We start from the raw sequence: 16,989 nt of genomic DNA on the forward strand, positions 1-16,989 counted from the left end.
TCCTAGAGGAGCAGGAGTTGGGGGTGGAGAGACAAGGAGCCAATAGAAGAAGGGAGAAGAATGAGGAGGCGGAGCCTTTGTCGTTACCGCCCCGTTTTCTCGTCCCAGAGGCTTACGCGCCCCGCCTGCTGCGACCCCCGGCTCCGAGCTCTTACCCCCGGATCCGCAGCTTTGCGTTGCGGAAGGGTCGGAGGTACGCGTGACTCTTGTCTGCGGTGCAAAGGGTGTGCCTCCAGCAGCTGAGAGTGCGGGACGAGACGCCCGGCCTCGGGGTCACTGCTCGCGCTTTCTCTCAGTAGTCGCGAACGCAGATCGTGCAGGAGGCGCCCTGCGACCGGCTCGATGGGTGCCAACGAGGACCAGGAGGTGAGTCCCCGGCACTGGACGCCCCTGCCCCCGCCCAGGCGCGGTGCCCAACCCCGAGGGAGGGCGACTGACGGGCAGCCCCGCACGTGCCCTTGTCCCTACCCCTACAGCAGACAGCCTGGCTGGGGTGCCCCAAGTTGACCGGTGCAGTGCAAGCATAGGCCAGGCATTCGCCCGCCTCTGCCCCGCCCTCGCCCCGCAGTTTTAAATTTTGTAGACTTCGAGGTCTCCCCAGGTCCCCTTAATAACAAGAATGAGTGTCCTTGGTCCGCAACCCGGTGCACTTGGCTCGCCTTAAATCCCGTGTGTTGTGCAGCACTTGTGAACTGAGTTATGCTGGTTGGAATCTGATCACCTTTACATTTTAAAACTTCTTGGCTTGTAGGGAGGAAGTTAATTGAATTTCTGATGGAGGAGCATTATGACACTAGTGTCTCTGATTTCTGGCCATATTGTTTGGTGGAATCATTTATCCACGTGATAGTTGTCCGGTGGGTACGAAATCTATTTTGAGCATACATGTACCAAAGTTGGAGGGGATGCTACCTGTTATCTCTAGGTGAGCCTTCTAATTTTGTAATGTGTACCCATAAAGGGAAGAGTATAAAGGTAAAGCAGTTTCCTCAGGGCTGCACAGTGGTAGATTCAGGGCTAGAATCTGAGTCTCCGAGATAAGTAGTAGTTCACTGTTCGTTTAGAATATATTGCTTGAAATATTTTACATTATAGATGTAATAGAATCTCTGGATTGGAAGTTACCTTTAAAGGAGCCAAATCCAACAAGAGAGTTATCTGTATCCCTTCTAAAGTATTCTTGCCAGGTGAGTTTCTAAGCCAAGACATGAACAGTTCTTACTGAGAAGCATGGAGCATGTAGTGTAATGTTTCTCAAAGTTTGGCCCATGGACCACTGCCTTAGAATCATTAGGGTGGTTGTTAGAGATGCCTGCACACTACCTCACATCTACCGTACTCAACCAAAATGCCTGTGGTGGGGCGCAGGGGTCTCTGTTTTACAAAGAAAATTCCATTGTCACACATGACTGATTTTCAGATCTTTGAAGACAGGTTTTCTGCCCAATTTTTCAAACTACTTTTATACTAACTGGTTCCTTTTAGCTTTTCTCCATGTCCATTGTTTTAAATTCTTCTGAAATCATGTGTCTCTGGACAAACTATAAGTTTATTTATGTCCTGTTTTAAAATTGTGGCATTACAGTTCTCTGCAGTTAGATTTACTGTCAAGTAAAACCATTTAAGTGCTTTATGCAAAGCAGTGTCTTTCACCCTCTGCTTGTATGTTTAGGTATCTAAGGACAAGTTCTCCTCCTGACCCTGTAAAGTTTCATCTTGTTAGACTGTTTTTCAAGGACCTTTTGAATTCTTGTCCTGCCACCAGCATGATTCACTATCCTATCAAATTGTCATCTACAGACTTAGCAAGTCTGCCTTCAACTTTTGTTCCTGTCCAGGTCATTAATTAAAATATGGGAAAGGAGTAAGGACAGAAGGAATAGCATTATATTTTGAGTAAGTTTGTTCCGATCTTATTTTCTCAGTTATTCTTGAATCCAGTTTGAATTCCTGTTTTTGTTTTTCTCTAAAAGTCGCAACAGAAACCTGTAAAGTCTTGCTGGAATCCAGGTAGACTGTTTTGTACCTTTCCCTAATGTCCAATCAAGTTACTCTCTCTTAAGATCGGTTGTTTACATTACATATATCTCGTTTTTCATATGCTTACTAGGTCTTAGGAACTACTTTCTCTCCCAGGTCTTCACAAACTATTTCTTTAATAATCTATTCGAAAATTTTGTCCACATAGATCAAATCCACTTGTCTTTAGTTTGTAGAATTCATTTCATGCATTTTTTTGGAAACTGAAATATGTACCCAAATGTAGTCTTTCTTTGCTTCTCTTCTCAAGTATTCATCAGTAATCACAATGATTGAGTCTTCTCATTTGTAAGCCCACAATGTTCTAAGTAATATTTCCAGATAAGGATTATTACTTGCATTTTCTCTTGCAGTCATTTTTCCCATCCTGGGTAGATCTTTGTCAACCTTTTTCTATCGTTTCCAAGTTCTTTTTATTGCCCTTAAGTGTTTTTTCAAGTTTTGTATCATTCTATGGGAAGAATTACAAATATAAATCATATATATAAGTGATAGTCTTTCATGCTCTTTTTGTACGCAGGCTACTTTTTAACAATGATAAAGGGCATATGCGCTAGAGTTGCTTTAAACCTAATCTTATTTTACTCTGGTAAGAAGGAGAAAATTATAAGATCTTCACAGGATTGATGTGAGAATTAAGTGAGATAATACACTGTAAAATGCTAAGCAGTGCCTGGCACAGTTTTGAAGTAGGTATTAGTATTATTGTGATTTGTTGGTATATCCACGTATATTATAAACATCTAAAGCCATATAAGCTAATAAAGTTTTAACTGGTTGACTGGGCCTGAATCGAAAACTAAAGACTGTTGATAATCCATTTATACCACTAAACAAAACTTATTTGATTTATTTCTTTCAGATGGAACTGGAAGCATTACGTTCCATATATGAAGGAGATGAAAGTTTCCGGGAATTAAGTCCAGTTTCATTTCAGTACAGGGTAAGACATGGTACTACTTTGCTAGAAAAGTCTCAAGGTTGCTAAAAATGCTGATTTTCTTTTTTAAATCTAGTGGCTTGACTTTATTATGTCTTTGGATTTTCTGAAGCATTTAAATGAAATACATCACCATGACATCAACTATTTTTAAATTTTGAAAATATAATTCAGAAACTTTTAAAAACTATGATAAAATTGTTTTATCTTACCAGAATTATAAAATGTTAGAAGTGAAAAAACCTTATGAATTACATGGTTTTTACCTTCTATTCTTAAACATAAACTTCTCTCAGTCATAACTGCCCAAGCTCCTACAGCAGATATTGATAAATATTATGATTAAAATCCAGATCTCTATTCCAAGTCTAGTATTCTTTTTACTACCCTGTGATATAGTCAAGGAAAGTTGATTTTTCTTAATTCTGTATTACTAATATATGTTAATATTTTTTACATATGTGAACTGTCAGTTTTTCTGACTATCATCAGAAAAACTGTCAGTTTTTCTCTAAAATGGAGGTTGCTCATAACTGTTTTCATCATGAAACAGTACCAGTATTTTATTTCGTAAATACATAATGTAAACCATTTATCCAAATGATTACAAGTAATAGTGGCATAGGAAAGTTTTTTGTAAAAGATTGATGGTTATTAACGTCACCGTTTCAAATAAATTATGTGAGAAATGATCCTGATACATGATTATTACAGACTATGACAGGAAATAAATTCTTTTAGTTACCTCCTTTAGATGCTCTCCTCTCCGCTCAGCTCTTCTCAATTCCCTTTCAAGCTCAGCCGTCCTCACACCATCTCCATGTATGTAACGGCAGAGAGACTTAGTGGCCAAAGTTAAGAATGGAGTTAAGTCCTGGGCCCTTCCTTCTGTTTGAATCTCTCTGCCTCCCCAGACTTCCCCAACCACTGCCCCCTGCCCTTAGCAAATGGGGGATGGAGCTTCCCCTATACTTTCCTAAATGTCTGGTTCACAACAGCAGTTATTTATGGAGCACATGTGCGGGCTGCTGTAGGACGTGTGTGTGTCTTATAGGGTGGATACTGTTGTGACTCATGGATTTGGGGGGAATGAAAACGTGAGATTCAGAGATGGTGTGTTGAGAGTTGGAGGACCTGGGCTACCGTCGTGGCTGTGTCCTAGTCACACCCCGCAGCCTGGTTTAGCAGCCTCCTAAATGATTCTCCCCTTTCAGTTCGTTCTTCAGCTTCCCACTTACACTTATGTCCCTCCCACAGACTACCAGTCAGCTGTCTGAAACACATAATTTGCAATCCTACTCCGTTATTTATAAAGGTTTCTCCATGTTTCTCTTGTCTGCAGAATGAGGATTAAATTCCTTAGCTTAACATTCAAGCCCTTTTTTTGGTTCAAACTGCCTCTCTAAACTTTCCCAGCCACTGCCATCCATCAGACATAATGGCTTGTTAAGTATTTCCCTGCATGTTTTCTAATACTCAGCCTTGGGACCCGTCATTTCCTCTTCCCCTCACCTCTCATCCATCATCCGTCCTCCTTCTCCTTTAATACCTAACTCAAGCCTCCTGTGTGACATATGTGGGTCATGTCTCCTATCTCTCCCCTAACTACAAAGCAGAATTGACCATGCCCCATTTCTTCATACTTTGTTCTGTCACGGTTGAACTTTTAGTCATCCTACAGGTTAGTGATTTATGTGAATGTTTGTCTTCCTGGGAGACAGGGATAGTCCTGTCTCTGTCGCTTTGGTACCTAGCACAGTGTGAGGATTGTGGCAGTTGTTTCTACATGCACCTTGAGGAAGGACAGCGATTCCATAAAGTCAGTAACTTCTATTACTTTTCAGTTATCTCTCTATTTAAAGTATGAGCATAAATCGATGACAACCATTATACAGCTGATGAAATTATATAGGTATAGCAACAGATCCCTAAGTTTATTTGACATGATTTCTAAGCTTTCCCTTATGTTGGTAGTGGGGTGAGATTGAGGGTGAGGGGATGGAAATAAAAAATGAGTCCTCAGAAAATAAAGGTGGATTGAGTAACAATTTGGGGTAAAAAAAAGTTTAAATCATATTGCTCTTGTTTTAAAATAAATATATTTTTAAAAGCAGCACAAATACTAAAAACATTATAGCATAGCCCTATTCAAGTATCAGATGCTGATTCATGAGTCATTCCATAGTTTTATCACAAAAATCGTCATTTTGCAACCACCAATGTAATGATTGTTTCAGACTAGGATCGTTAATGGATGCTAGAACCTATGAGTGAAAAGTTATTGAGAAACAAGATACACACAGGTTTGTAGTATCACCCCACAGATTACTTCTTAATTAGAAAATAAAAAAAGATACCTTTACATTGAAGAAATCAGGAGAATATCACCTTTACCAAGTAATCAAACAAGGTGTCACCAGTGACAATTCATACATGCCTCCTTATACGTTGCTCTGAGAATATACCGCATCCCCTATGTACTATCCTTACCGAAATCATTTAATCTGAATCCAAACAGAGGAAACAAGCAGTCCTGATCTGGGGACATGATAAAAGAAAGCTGGCCTAAAGGTTTTTTGGTCATAAAGGACATTTAAAAGGCACAGCGAGGACTGAAGACTGTTCTAAATTAAAGCAGAATAAAGAGATTTGACAACAACATAGAATCCATGATCCTTGGTGGTTATGGATTTGTGGTTTGAGGAGATGGTTTATTAAAGGACACTTCAGATATGCGTGGGGAACTTTTAATATGGATTGTGAATTAGATCATACTTTTGTATCAGTGTTGAATTTCTTTGGTGTGATAATGGTGTTGTGGTTATATTATTGTTAGGATATTTTTCTCATAAATATTTAAGGAAATTTTATGATGTCTGCAATTTACGTTCAAATGGTTCGACAAAAACCAAGGAGTCACACACATTGTGGGAGGAGGGTTGGTTCCGGAGTGGAGAGAAAGAAAGAGAAAGTAGATGGAGTGAAAGGTATTTAGTAGGTAAGATACATGTCCATGAGTGTTCATTGTTCTATTTCAGTTTCTCTGTAAGATTAAAGTTTTCCAAAACAAAAAGTTGGGCAAAGCAAAAGAAACAAAAAAGACATTTCTAAATTATTTAGGTAAAGAGAGTCCAAAGGCACAAACTTCCAATTATAAATAGATCCTGGGGATGTAAGGTGTAGCCTGGTGACTGTAGTTAACGATACTGTATTGCGTATTTGAAAGTTGCTAAGAGAGTAGATCTTAATAGTCCTCATAACAGGAAAAAAAGTTGTAACTGATGACGGCTATTAACTAGACTTTCTGTGTTGGTCATTTCACAGTATATACAAATATAGAATCACTATGTTGTACATCTGAAGCTAATATAATGTTATATGTCAATTATACCTTAATTTAAAAAAATAAATATAAAAAATTATTCAGGAATTTCTGTCCTGCCTATGGTATTACTTTTCCTCATCTGCTTGCCTTTGCATTTTTTTTCTCTAAATTTTTTATTTCAATCTTCTAGTCTCTTGGAATTGTGCTAACACATATCCAATTACTTATACTTCATGCCTCTTATGATTTAGCAATTGGAGAACTTAAGACAAAGATGAGGTGTTTCAAGTTTGTGGATTATTATTTTTGTCCATCCTCTTCTTGTTCCACAGTTGATGTTTTATCTTTATCTTCAGAAAACTTTGATGAAAGAAGAACTGTCTATAAGACATAGTCTTGGTCCTGGAAAAAGCTGGAGGGCTGGTCAGAGAGACAGGCCCTGGATGTCAGTGAAAGCTGTTAGACCAGGAATGAGTCAGACTATACCGTCCCCACCCCCTGCTGAGTCTTAGCCTGGACCCCTGATCTTTTCAAATGATGATATTTCTGACATTGGGAAGAATTCATCGTCTTTAAAGATCATAATTTACTATTCTGTCTTTATATCACTTTTTACAAGCCTAAGATTTCCCTTTTCTTCAGATAGGTGAAAATGGTGATCCCAAAGCCTTCTTAATAGAGATTTCCTGGACAGAAACATATCCCCAAACACCTCCAATTATATCTATGAACGCCTTTTTTAACAACACCATGTGAGTAGTGTTTCATTTTCTTCCCTTTTTTTTTTTTTTCACACTCTCTTACTTTGCTCTTAGCAATGTGTTTCTTGTGCATTGTAGCTCCTCGGCTGTAAAGCAGAGCATATTAGCCAAGCTCCAGGAAGCGGTGGAAGTGAATCTCGGCACTGCTATGACCTACACGTTATTTGAATACGCCAAGGACAACAAAGAGCAGTTCATGGAGAATCACCACCCCGTTAATTCCACGGTGAGTGTGCTGCTTGTTTTTGCCAGATTTCTTTGATGTTTTGATTTTACTGTTAGTAATTAATTTTTGTTGGGTTATTATTTTTTCAAAATTGGAAGGAGACTTTGTGTTACAAAGTAAGTTACATCTGAGTATGAGCAATCAATTTTAGATTTCTTAGTTTCTATGTAACTTTAAAAATTAAACTATATTCTTTAGATTTTATCCTTCCTATAAGACTAAAATACTTCTTGTGCCCACGAGAACTGAGATATTGTAGAACCAAATATTTTTCAGATTTATTTGGTCTCATCATAAAGCTCAGATAGAGGACTTCTTATTGAGAGCTCAAATACGTATGAAATGATTTTCTTTATGAGGATTGTTTAATTGTAAATAGTCTTGCCACAGTTCAGTTTGAAGGTGTTGCAATTTAAGGAGACTTTATTAAATAGGAAAAAATGTTAACTTTTTTCTAGAATTACTTAAGGAAATAATCATCCTTTCTGACCATAAGCATCTATGTATTAGACCCCTTTGCACCAAGTCCTGCACTGAGAGACTTTCAGTGATCAGTATTGAGTTTTGTCTTATGAACCAAGCTGGAAGCCTTTTTTTACCCTTTATTTATTCATTCATTGTGTTTTCCCCATTAGAAAGTAAGCTCAGTGAAGGTGGGACCTTACCTGTCTTGCTGACTATACCTCCAGAGTCTGTGTCAGTGCCTGTAGTAGGGTGAATAGATATTTAATGAGTGAGGAATGACAAGTGCTGTCTCTCCATCAGTCTGAGTAACATGGAGGTGATTCTGTTGGTATCGTTAGTCATGATTATATGTACACCCAAGATGCATTTTTACTATTTACTGTGCAGCTTTTGGTAACTGCTTTCATCAATCTAATTTACATTCTTCTCACTCTTCTCCCACCCTTGCACAAATTTTCTGATTCTCCAGTGTGTGTTTTAAAAAACGATAGTGTTTTTCTTCTGCCAGCAGGAGTGGCTGCATGGGGTAATGGGTGCACTGGGCTCAGGGTATTGGTGGTCTGTGAGGAGATGATCAGAAGGAAAGGCCGGGTCTGGAGGCCAGCTGCAAGGGCTCCTCAGATCCACTTCTGGGAACGGGTACAGGAGTCATGGAAGCTCCCACCAAGCCACCAGTAAGATTAAGAAATTCTTGGAAATCCAGCTGCCCATCACAGTTGATGTCCAGTTTCTTCATCATGCGGGTGGGGACACCAGGGTCCTTCTGGTTCTTTGTGAAGGCAGCCAATTCTGTATTCATGAAGGTTAGGAACTCAGTCTGGGAGAGACTGCATTTGTTACCGTCCTTTCCAGTGTCCTCTGGAAAACAGCAGAGACGCGATGCACCGCTGGGTCTCGGTAGGGTCGGGCATTTTTGCCGTGGTGGAGTGGAGCGAGGCTGGAAGGCTGCACGCCGGGAGCGGTGCAGGGAGCCCCAAGCTGTACGCCTTTGACAGCAAAGGTCGTGTCTTCTCCTTGAGCGGTTCTGGCTTCCCCATCCCCAGGGAGCCCAGAAGAACACTGAGAGGCAGCTGGAGGGAGGGAGGGAGCTAAGCTCATGGACTGTGGGCCACATACCACATGGGTTCAAATTGTCACTGCACCACTTACTGGGTGACTGGCAAGTTTCTAACCTTACTATGCTCAGTGTCATGTGTAAAATGGCAGTTATAAGAGTGTCTACCTTATAAGATTATAGTAAGGACCAAATGAGTGATGCATGTACAACATTCATAGCAATGCTTGTATTGAGTAAGCATTTTAAATTTTGTCTATTATAAACTGTGCCTACATGGACCCAAATATATTAGTTTGTTGATGTTGTTTTTTCATTTCTTCAGGGAACCAGGATAATCTAGGTAGGCACATGAGATTTTTCTAAAGACATACTTAAATTTCCAAATAATAGCAAATAAACTAAATTGTAAAATTACCTTGGAACTTCAGAGCTTCAGTGTAATACTGGTGTCAGATGTTCTTTCTCAGGGACCTGGTTATAACAATTGCACTAATGTTATGTCTTTCAGTGCAAACTTCTAGAAGAGTGAAACCAGTAATGTGCTAAGGTCCCCTGAACCTATAAATGGATATAACAATATGGGATTCGTTTACTTCACAAATATAAAAATGATTAACGCATTTCGGGATGTAACCATATTTAGTGTTTTTCCGTAAGTTTTAAGTCATAAGTCTAAGAATATTTTTCCTTTTTTCTAGACATCCATAAGCAATATCATCTCAGTTGAAACTCCCAATATAGCCCCATCAAGTAAGAAAAAAGACAAAAAAGAACAACTTTCAAAAGCCCAGAAGCGTAAGCTGGCAGATAAAACAGGTTTGTGCTAGTTTTTTTTCTTTTATAACAAATGTGCTTTGTATTGCAATATGGATGCTTAATGAGCATGTTTACATGTAGAAGATTAGTCTGTACTCTTTATTCTTGGAACATTTGGCTCAGAGACTGTCTTATCACAGATGTATATGAAAATATTTCCTACTATTTTACCACAAGAGATAACCATTTGAGAAGAAGGTAGATGAGTGGCAAATAACTATAAATGAGTCTTGAATCTGTGGAACATTAGATAGTGTACAAATGTGTGTCCTACTTGTACCCTCTCTGATATGTTCAGAATTTTCCTATTTGTTTACTTCTATGGCAGATATATGTATTATTAAAGTTCTTTTTTGAAATATAGCTTTCATATTAAATGAAGTCCGGTATGCCATTAAATCTTAGCACAATAAATAATGTTTTTGTTTGTAGTTGACTTATTTATACAACAACAATAAAATTTAAGAATAGAATTCCTGTGTGTCCTAAACCAGTCATTTGGTATATACCTTTAGAAGAGTATTATAAACTCTAGCTCATATCAACAATAATATTTTATCCCTTTATTTAACCTGAAAATTTGCAAATCAATATCAATCTGTAAATGCCTTTTTCCCTGTTGATGAGATCATTACCATGTGTGCATATATACATTTATATACATATACACAGTGTGTACGTATATACTTAGGACTGTATGTGTGTGTTATTGGTGTGAGGTTACAAGCTCTCCTTTATTGAGAAGAACTGACCCTTTTTCTTCGGTGAGGAGGCTTAAAATAATGCCCTTTCTTTTATAAATGTTGGTAGTTTTTGGTTGTCTATGTTTTGTTTAATGTCTGTGGCAAAATAAAACAGATAGCAACCTTGTGTTGGCCTTCAAAATACATTTTTGCGATTGAAATGATTTGTGAAATAAAAAATCTGGGAATCCATTATACCTAATGTCAAAGCAGCCTTAAAGTACAGTATAAACTGAAGCAGTAAATTGTTAGCCATTACAGTCTGTTTTCTAGAATTTTGTTTCATCTCTTTCTGGAATGTTTAGCATCTATGTCAGTTCATTACCTGTTGTTTTCATACATAATAGCCTGTGATCATTCCCTTTTATTACTGTCTCCTAGACGATGCCCACCTAAAAGTAATTATCTTCCTATAATTGTGGTATAGGAGTTTGTGACTTGGAGCTTGCATTCTAAATAGAACTTCAATGGGACAGTCATGGATGGCGCTGTGGATAAGTTTCAGTTACCAAAATTGGAGACCTACCTCCATGCCCCTGTAACCAGTAATTAGTGGGATAAGATACTTATATTCGCATAAGAAGAAAAAAACCATTAGCACGTAAAATTGAGCTCCAGTAAAATTGCTTCTCTCCTATAATAATCACGGGGTTAGTTTCTGTTTCCCTTGCTGTAAAATTAGTGTACTTGTTTTCAGTACAGATTTTCAAAGTATAAAGGAAATCAAGCCATATTAAATTGAAAAAATTTTAGATTGTATTTATTGAATTACTCTAAATTTGAATCGATTAAAAGAATGAAATCACTTTGTAAACTATGAATTCTTATATAAGAGTTGAACTTGTTTTCAAGCACTCCCAACAGATTAAAGCCCTGTTTAAAATACATCGGATTAAATAATGAATATTTTATCTCAGAGCACAGCAGTTAATAAATAAGTTGACCAGGCCTCCTCTTAGTCTTGAAGCCAAACATTTGTTTATAAGGCCTAGCTTCCTAGTGTGAAACACTAACTCATGAAACAGTAAACTAACACAGCTTCTTACTTAAGCAGTGAGCTTTTATAAAGTAGTCAAATCTTTGTGCAAGTGCATGAAACTAGTAAGTTGAGCAGTTTGTCTGTCATTACCAACTCACCTCCATATTTTTTCCTTGATATCAGGTTTTGTCTTGAATGGAAATAGGGGAATGTCAAATGGGTAGACCTGAAATACTCGGCAAGTATCCCCAGGGGAACAGTGCTTTCAATTCATAATCATGATAGACTATTTTTTTCAACTCAGTCATATGTAATTTAAATTTTTATCGATTTGTTGTGCATAATAGTATGTAAATCTTATTTATTAGTGTATTAATTAAATTACTGATTGGTCTTAAATATAAAGTTACCATTATTTTATCCCTTAGACCACAAAGGAGAACTTCCTCGAGGATGGAACTGGGTTGATGTGGTGAAGGTATATCATATTTATATTCTAGTCTTCAAAAAATTGTTATAATTATTGCCATCAAATAATGAGATTTATATCTTCCATTTTCTCCCCCCTCAACCTTTGGATTTCATGGGAATGTCTGTTTACTTTTTTACATTCAGCATGTAAGTATTTTTGAAATATCTTTCACATTCTTCTCTTTCCTACACCCTCAGTTTTAGATTTTCTTTTTTTTTTTTTTTGATAATGGAAAATCTGTGACAGTAAGTTATAACTACAATAAAGTATGACTGCTTATATAAGTACATCTTAAGAATGGACGTGTTTAAATATGACTTTTAGTAATAATATGGAAATTGAAGAAATCACAGAAAGAAATGCTTTGATTTCTTAGTAGAAATTAACACAATTAATTCTCTTTGTAGAACTTCATGAAATAAGTTTTGCATGCCAATTAGTGCCACTACTGCTTTGAGAAGTAATTAATATGATCCCAGAATAGTTCAAGATTAGGATTTTAGTGAAGACCTACAAATATGGGTAATTTAAATTCATCTGTTTGGGCCATGGGCTGCCTTTTCTACAGGAAGTATTTAAAATAATCTTTGTGCTTCTAGAACCTAGTACAAAAGTAATTAATTGGGAGTGGGGAGCAATGAGTTACAATTGGAATAAAGAAACAGTACTTCTCTCCTTGTGCAAGATGTATGTATGTCTGTATGGGTGAAGGTTGTCTAGTATTCTTTTATTCGGGCCCCCTCCACTGATGCTTGATTGATAGTTCATGTTGTACTAGGTGTCCCCATAGGTATCTCACCAGCTAAGTCTGTTCTCACCTTAAAATGCTCCATGCTCCAGATTGAGCTGGTTCCTAAATCAGAAGGAGAATCATCTTTTCAGAGCAGCAGGTCCCAGCTGTTAGTGAGAAGAAAAAGAATCTGATTAACCTAAAGGTGATAGTGCTTCTCCTTCCCTGGCTCCAGAAGTTTTCTGTTTATTTTTAAGGAGTCCTTGTTAATATAAATTAGAATTTTCAAGCTGTAAAAGATTGTAAAATTTAAATAATCCAGTACTCTTGGGAGATGGGAGAAGATATTTGTAAGAGGGAGGTTACCACCTAGACACGGTTTGGACTCAGAATTCCATTACCCTAAGCTAGTAGTTTCCACTTGGGAGGTCCTGGAGACCCTCTCAGAGGGTCTGCAAGGTCAAAACCACCTGCATCGTAATATTAAGGTGTTGTTTGCCTTTTTTACTCATTCTCTCACAAGTGTACAGAGACATTTATAGAGGCTGCATGACATGAGGTGATGCCATCACTAATATTCTTCTATCAGAGCGCTAATAGAATATGTGCTTTTATATTCTTGCATTTTCCGGAATTTTCTAAGTAGTATGTAGGTTTAGGATGTAAGTATGTGCATTTTTCTATTAACTCCATTTGTTCTTAGGACTTGTGCTGTGTTCTTGTAGCTGTCTTCTATTATACCTGCCTTACTATAGAAACAGATTAGTGACAACATAGCTGTCTTCTGTTGAGCAAAATAATACAGAGATTTGCAAAAATGTAAATTCACATTAGGTTTTGTTTGTTTTAGAAAATGCAGTGTTTCGTTTTTAAAATGTTATTAACATGAGTTTATTGTTCTTTTTACATGAATTAAATTTCTGTTTTAATGTCAAAGGTAGTAGACATATAACCTACATTTTTTAAAAAAAGTTCTTTAGTATCCTCAATATTTAAGTGTGAGAAGAGATCCTGGGGCCAAAATATTTGAGAACCACTACGCTTAGCAGTTTTTACTCTTCACAGTTTCCCACATTTTCTGGGTTCTACTGGGATTTCTTAGTGGCTGGGTTTTATTCCAGTCAGAATTGCCTTTGTATTCTTTGGTAATTTTATCTAAGTCCCCTACCACCCAATTTGCCAACTCCTGCTATAGATTTTTATCAAAACAATTGCAGTTTAAGATTTTTATCATATTTTCAAAGCTGTACTTTAAGAATTGTTGACTAAGATAATCTTAACTTTTTTTTACGAGAAAATTTTTAGAAATTAAAATATTTCATTGTTTGTAATAAAAGACAAAAATAGAATCTATCATTCATTTTACAAATGGCACCTTTTGTATCTTCTTGGTTCCAGTTTAGTTTTTGAAAAGCTTCAAGGGATTTTTCCCCCTTTGTTTTGTTGGGGTTATACTTGTACAGACTTGTTTTTGAAGTATAGTTACATATGGTGAAAGCTGAAGGTGGTTGAAGTTACTTGAACCTTGTTGTCTGCTCTAGTAACTATAAATGTTTACTTTGGATACTAAGTGAAATAAATGAACTCAAAATATGAGAGCTTAAACTTGTTGAATATTTCTTTTATGTTTTTTTATAGTTAAGCAAAACTGGCTCTAAAGATGATGAATAGTACTTGGAATTTGAGACAAGGGAAGAACATCCTTTAAAAAGTACACTGGGTTCAAAATCTTTCATTACTCTTTTATGGTATTGAGGTGGCTTTTTATAAAACAATTTTTGTATGTTTCTTATGTAAAAAATGTTTTAAGCTGAAAGTTCATGAAGAGATTTGGTTGTATGATTTTCGCAAATTTGCCTTAATAAAAGGTGAAAATGTTACTGTTTGGTATACTTTCTGAAACCCGTTGAGCTTTATCAATGAACGAATAAGGAGAATAATAAATAATCAGTGTTAATTTATATATCTCATTCTACTGGATGTGATTTTTTTTTTTTTAAGAAGTATGAAGCCCTTTTCAAATTCTCGTCCCAGTGGAGCAGAATACTGAGTGAACAATTATTCTGCAGCATGATCCATATTAATAGGCTTCTCGTCTTAATAAAGTCATCTCTTCTTTCTCTTAATTACTGAAGCATAAATTGCTTCAGAGAAATTTAAATACTAGTATTTGAACTTTACACGTAATAGTCTTTGTTCCTTTTTATTGTTCAAGGGTGAACTGTTGAATAAATGCGTATCTGTTTATACTTTTTTCTTGGTTTGGGTCACCATGTTTGATGATGAAAGCTTTCAGTGCTATGTGGAATAGGAGAATATAAAAACAAATCTGCCAAATACATTAGAAAGCATCTGAATAGAAGTGCTGGTTCCTATTTAAAACATTTCTCTTTGCTGCATATACCAAGATAAAAGTAAAAGATGCCTTAATATTTAATTTTTGTATTGTTGGAGACAATGATTTTTAATAAATTTTTCTATTTATCTGCTATTGTGTATCTTTAGTTGTTTGGTAACTGAGGTGTTCTAAATGATTTAACATAAAACCACATTTCAAGTTTTGTTTCTTTTCAACTATTCAGCTGTATTTCTCAACCCGAGCAACTTTGCAATAGTGGACATAGAAGTATTTCAAATGCTGAAATGTAGCACATGCTTGATTTTTTTTTTTTAATCATTAATAGAGGAAACTATTAGTGCATTTTTACCAGGGAGTTATTGATGTTTATGTGCGATTTACAGTGATTCTGTATATCCTGTCCAGCTTTAAAAACACTTAGAACTACTACTGTGGTATCTGGAAAGGTAGATTATTGATTGGTTCCTCAGTTATACCTGTGCAGCTTGGGTCTGAGTTTTTAGAGAACAATTAACTTTTAAAGAAGTTTCCATAGCATAAGTGCAATTTGAGTTGTATTCATGGTTTCTACTGGGTTAACGTTGGCTTCAGTTAAATTGTTCAAATTATAAAGTAAGTATAATTATGGTGAAGAAATTTAATCTCACTTTTAAAAGTTGAATCGCATTTTATTTCTTGAATTAATGTGATACAGAAACATTAAAATTCAGGGCCACTGAAATATGCTGACTTTTGTTTGGGGGTTGTGTGTGTAGGTTTTGTTGTGTTAATTTGCTTGTTTTTTTAAAGAAACATACTGCTACGTCTGCTAGTGGAAGAAAATACTTTGTTTTGCTCTGAAGATTCTGAAATTGTTCAGGCTTGTCATGGTTTATACATTACAAAGAATGATGCTAATAAAATGCCAATGAACTATTTTTAATCTTTATATAAAAGGTACAAACTTCGGGAGGTGATGGTGGCAATGGTGCCTCTTACTACCTTATGTAAAACACTTGAACATTCTCTCATCAATATTGCCATCACCTTTGTAACACTCCCAAGTATATTTTCTCAATGTCTGTTTAACTTAAAATTGTATGGAATGACATAATCAATAAGCAATAAAATCTGAATTACACACAGCGATTTTTCTACATGTTTTATTTCAAATGACCTGAGAGAGAATTGTTGATTTATAAATCTGTATAGTATTATGGTGCAAGATGTACCCTCCTACCAGAATGTGGGATTAAAAAATGTTTTTTAAATGAGCTGACAAGAAGGTAAGGAACACCAGAGTCTACAAGATTAAATGAAAGTTGGAACCTAGAAATTAAGGACAGCGTTAGTTTTCAAGCTTCAGGAGGCCCAGAAGAAAGAAGATGAAGTCCAGGATTAGCCCAGGGTAAGGAGTCACACACGCGCGCGCACACACACACACACACACACACACACACCACACACACACACACACACACACACGTGAGGCTAAGACCTGTCCCCCAGTGAGGGCCCTGAGGAAAAGTTCTGTCTTGAATTTTTGTTGTTGATGGAATGGAAAAATGTAAATATACATACACATACTCTCCTGACAACTTATAACATGTTAACCTCTCACTTGGATTTCAGCCCAAATTCCTCCCTATATGGACCATCTTACAAAAAAAAAACACTAAAAAACCTCAAGCCAGGATTTTAGTTTAAAGTGGTGCCAAGTGGGTGAGCCTCTGGGCAACATAGAATGACCACCAATCTCTGGAAGAACCCACCCCCAAAGAAGCCCCTTATATAGAGTGCATAAAACGTATGCTCACAGTGAAAAACCACAGTACGCAGAAGCAAGGCACTGAGAGAGCCTGTTGAAATTTAGGGGAATAAGATCCTCAATGATATATTGATATTACACAGACTTAAGTATTCTGAAGAAATTGAGTAAGGAACAAGAAACAAAATTATCAAGCAGATTTGGAAAAGAACCAAATAGAACTTCTCAAAAAAGTAATTGAAATTAAAGTCATAGCTGAAGATAGTATTGCTTGCAAAGTGTATAAATATTCTGTGGAATGAAATCGCTACTAAACTTTGGATTTTGGA

General features: G+C 36.7%; 1 protein-coding gene across 4 annotated transcripts; it reads left to right on the forward strand.

The window, feature by feature from the left end:
- The first annotated feature begins 79 nt into the window (after positions 1-79).
- Positions 80-16,037, forward strand: RWDD4 (RWD domain containing 4). Of its 4 annotated transcripts, XM_019736180.2 has the most exons (8): positions 80-366; positions 2,903-2,983; positions 6,948-7,057; positions 7,145-7,292; positions 9,513-9,630; positions 11,781-11,830; positions 11,968-11,970; positions 14,193-14,369. In XM_019736180.2, exons 1-8 carry the CDS (start codon positions 343-345, stop codon positions 14,223-14,225), a joined length of 567 nt encoding a protein of 188 aa, XP_019591739.1. In that variant the 5' UTR covers positions 80-342; the 3' UTR covers positions 14,226-14,369. The 4 variants fall into 4 exon arrangements, with proteins under 4 accessions (XP_019591739.1, XP_074185958.1, XP_074185957.1 ...); XM_074329857.1 differs by lacking the exon at positions 11,968-11,970 and having other exon boundaries at positions 14,193-16,037; XM_074329859.1 differs by lacking the exon at positions 14,193-14,369 and having other exon boundaries at positions 246-366; positions 11,968-12,125.
- Positions 16,038-16,989: the final 952 nt, after the last annotated feature.

This window comes from Rhinolophus sinicus, linkage group LG04 (assembly GCF_036562045.2).
Source record: "Rhinolophus sinicus isolate RSC01 linkage group LG04, ASM3656204v1, whole genome shotgun sequence".
Taxonomy (NCBI): Eukaryota; Metazoa; Chordata; class Mammalia; order Chiroptera; family Rhinolophidae; genus Rhinolophus; species Rhinolophus sinicus.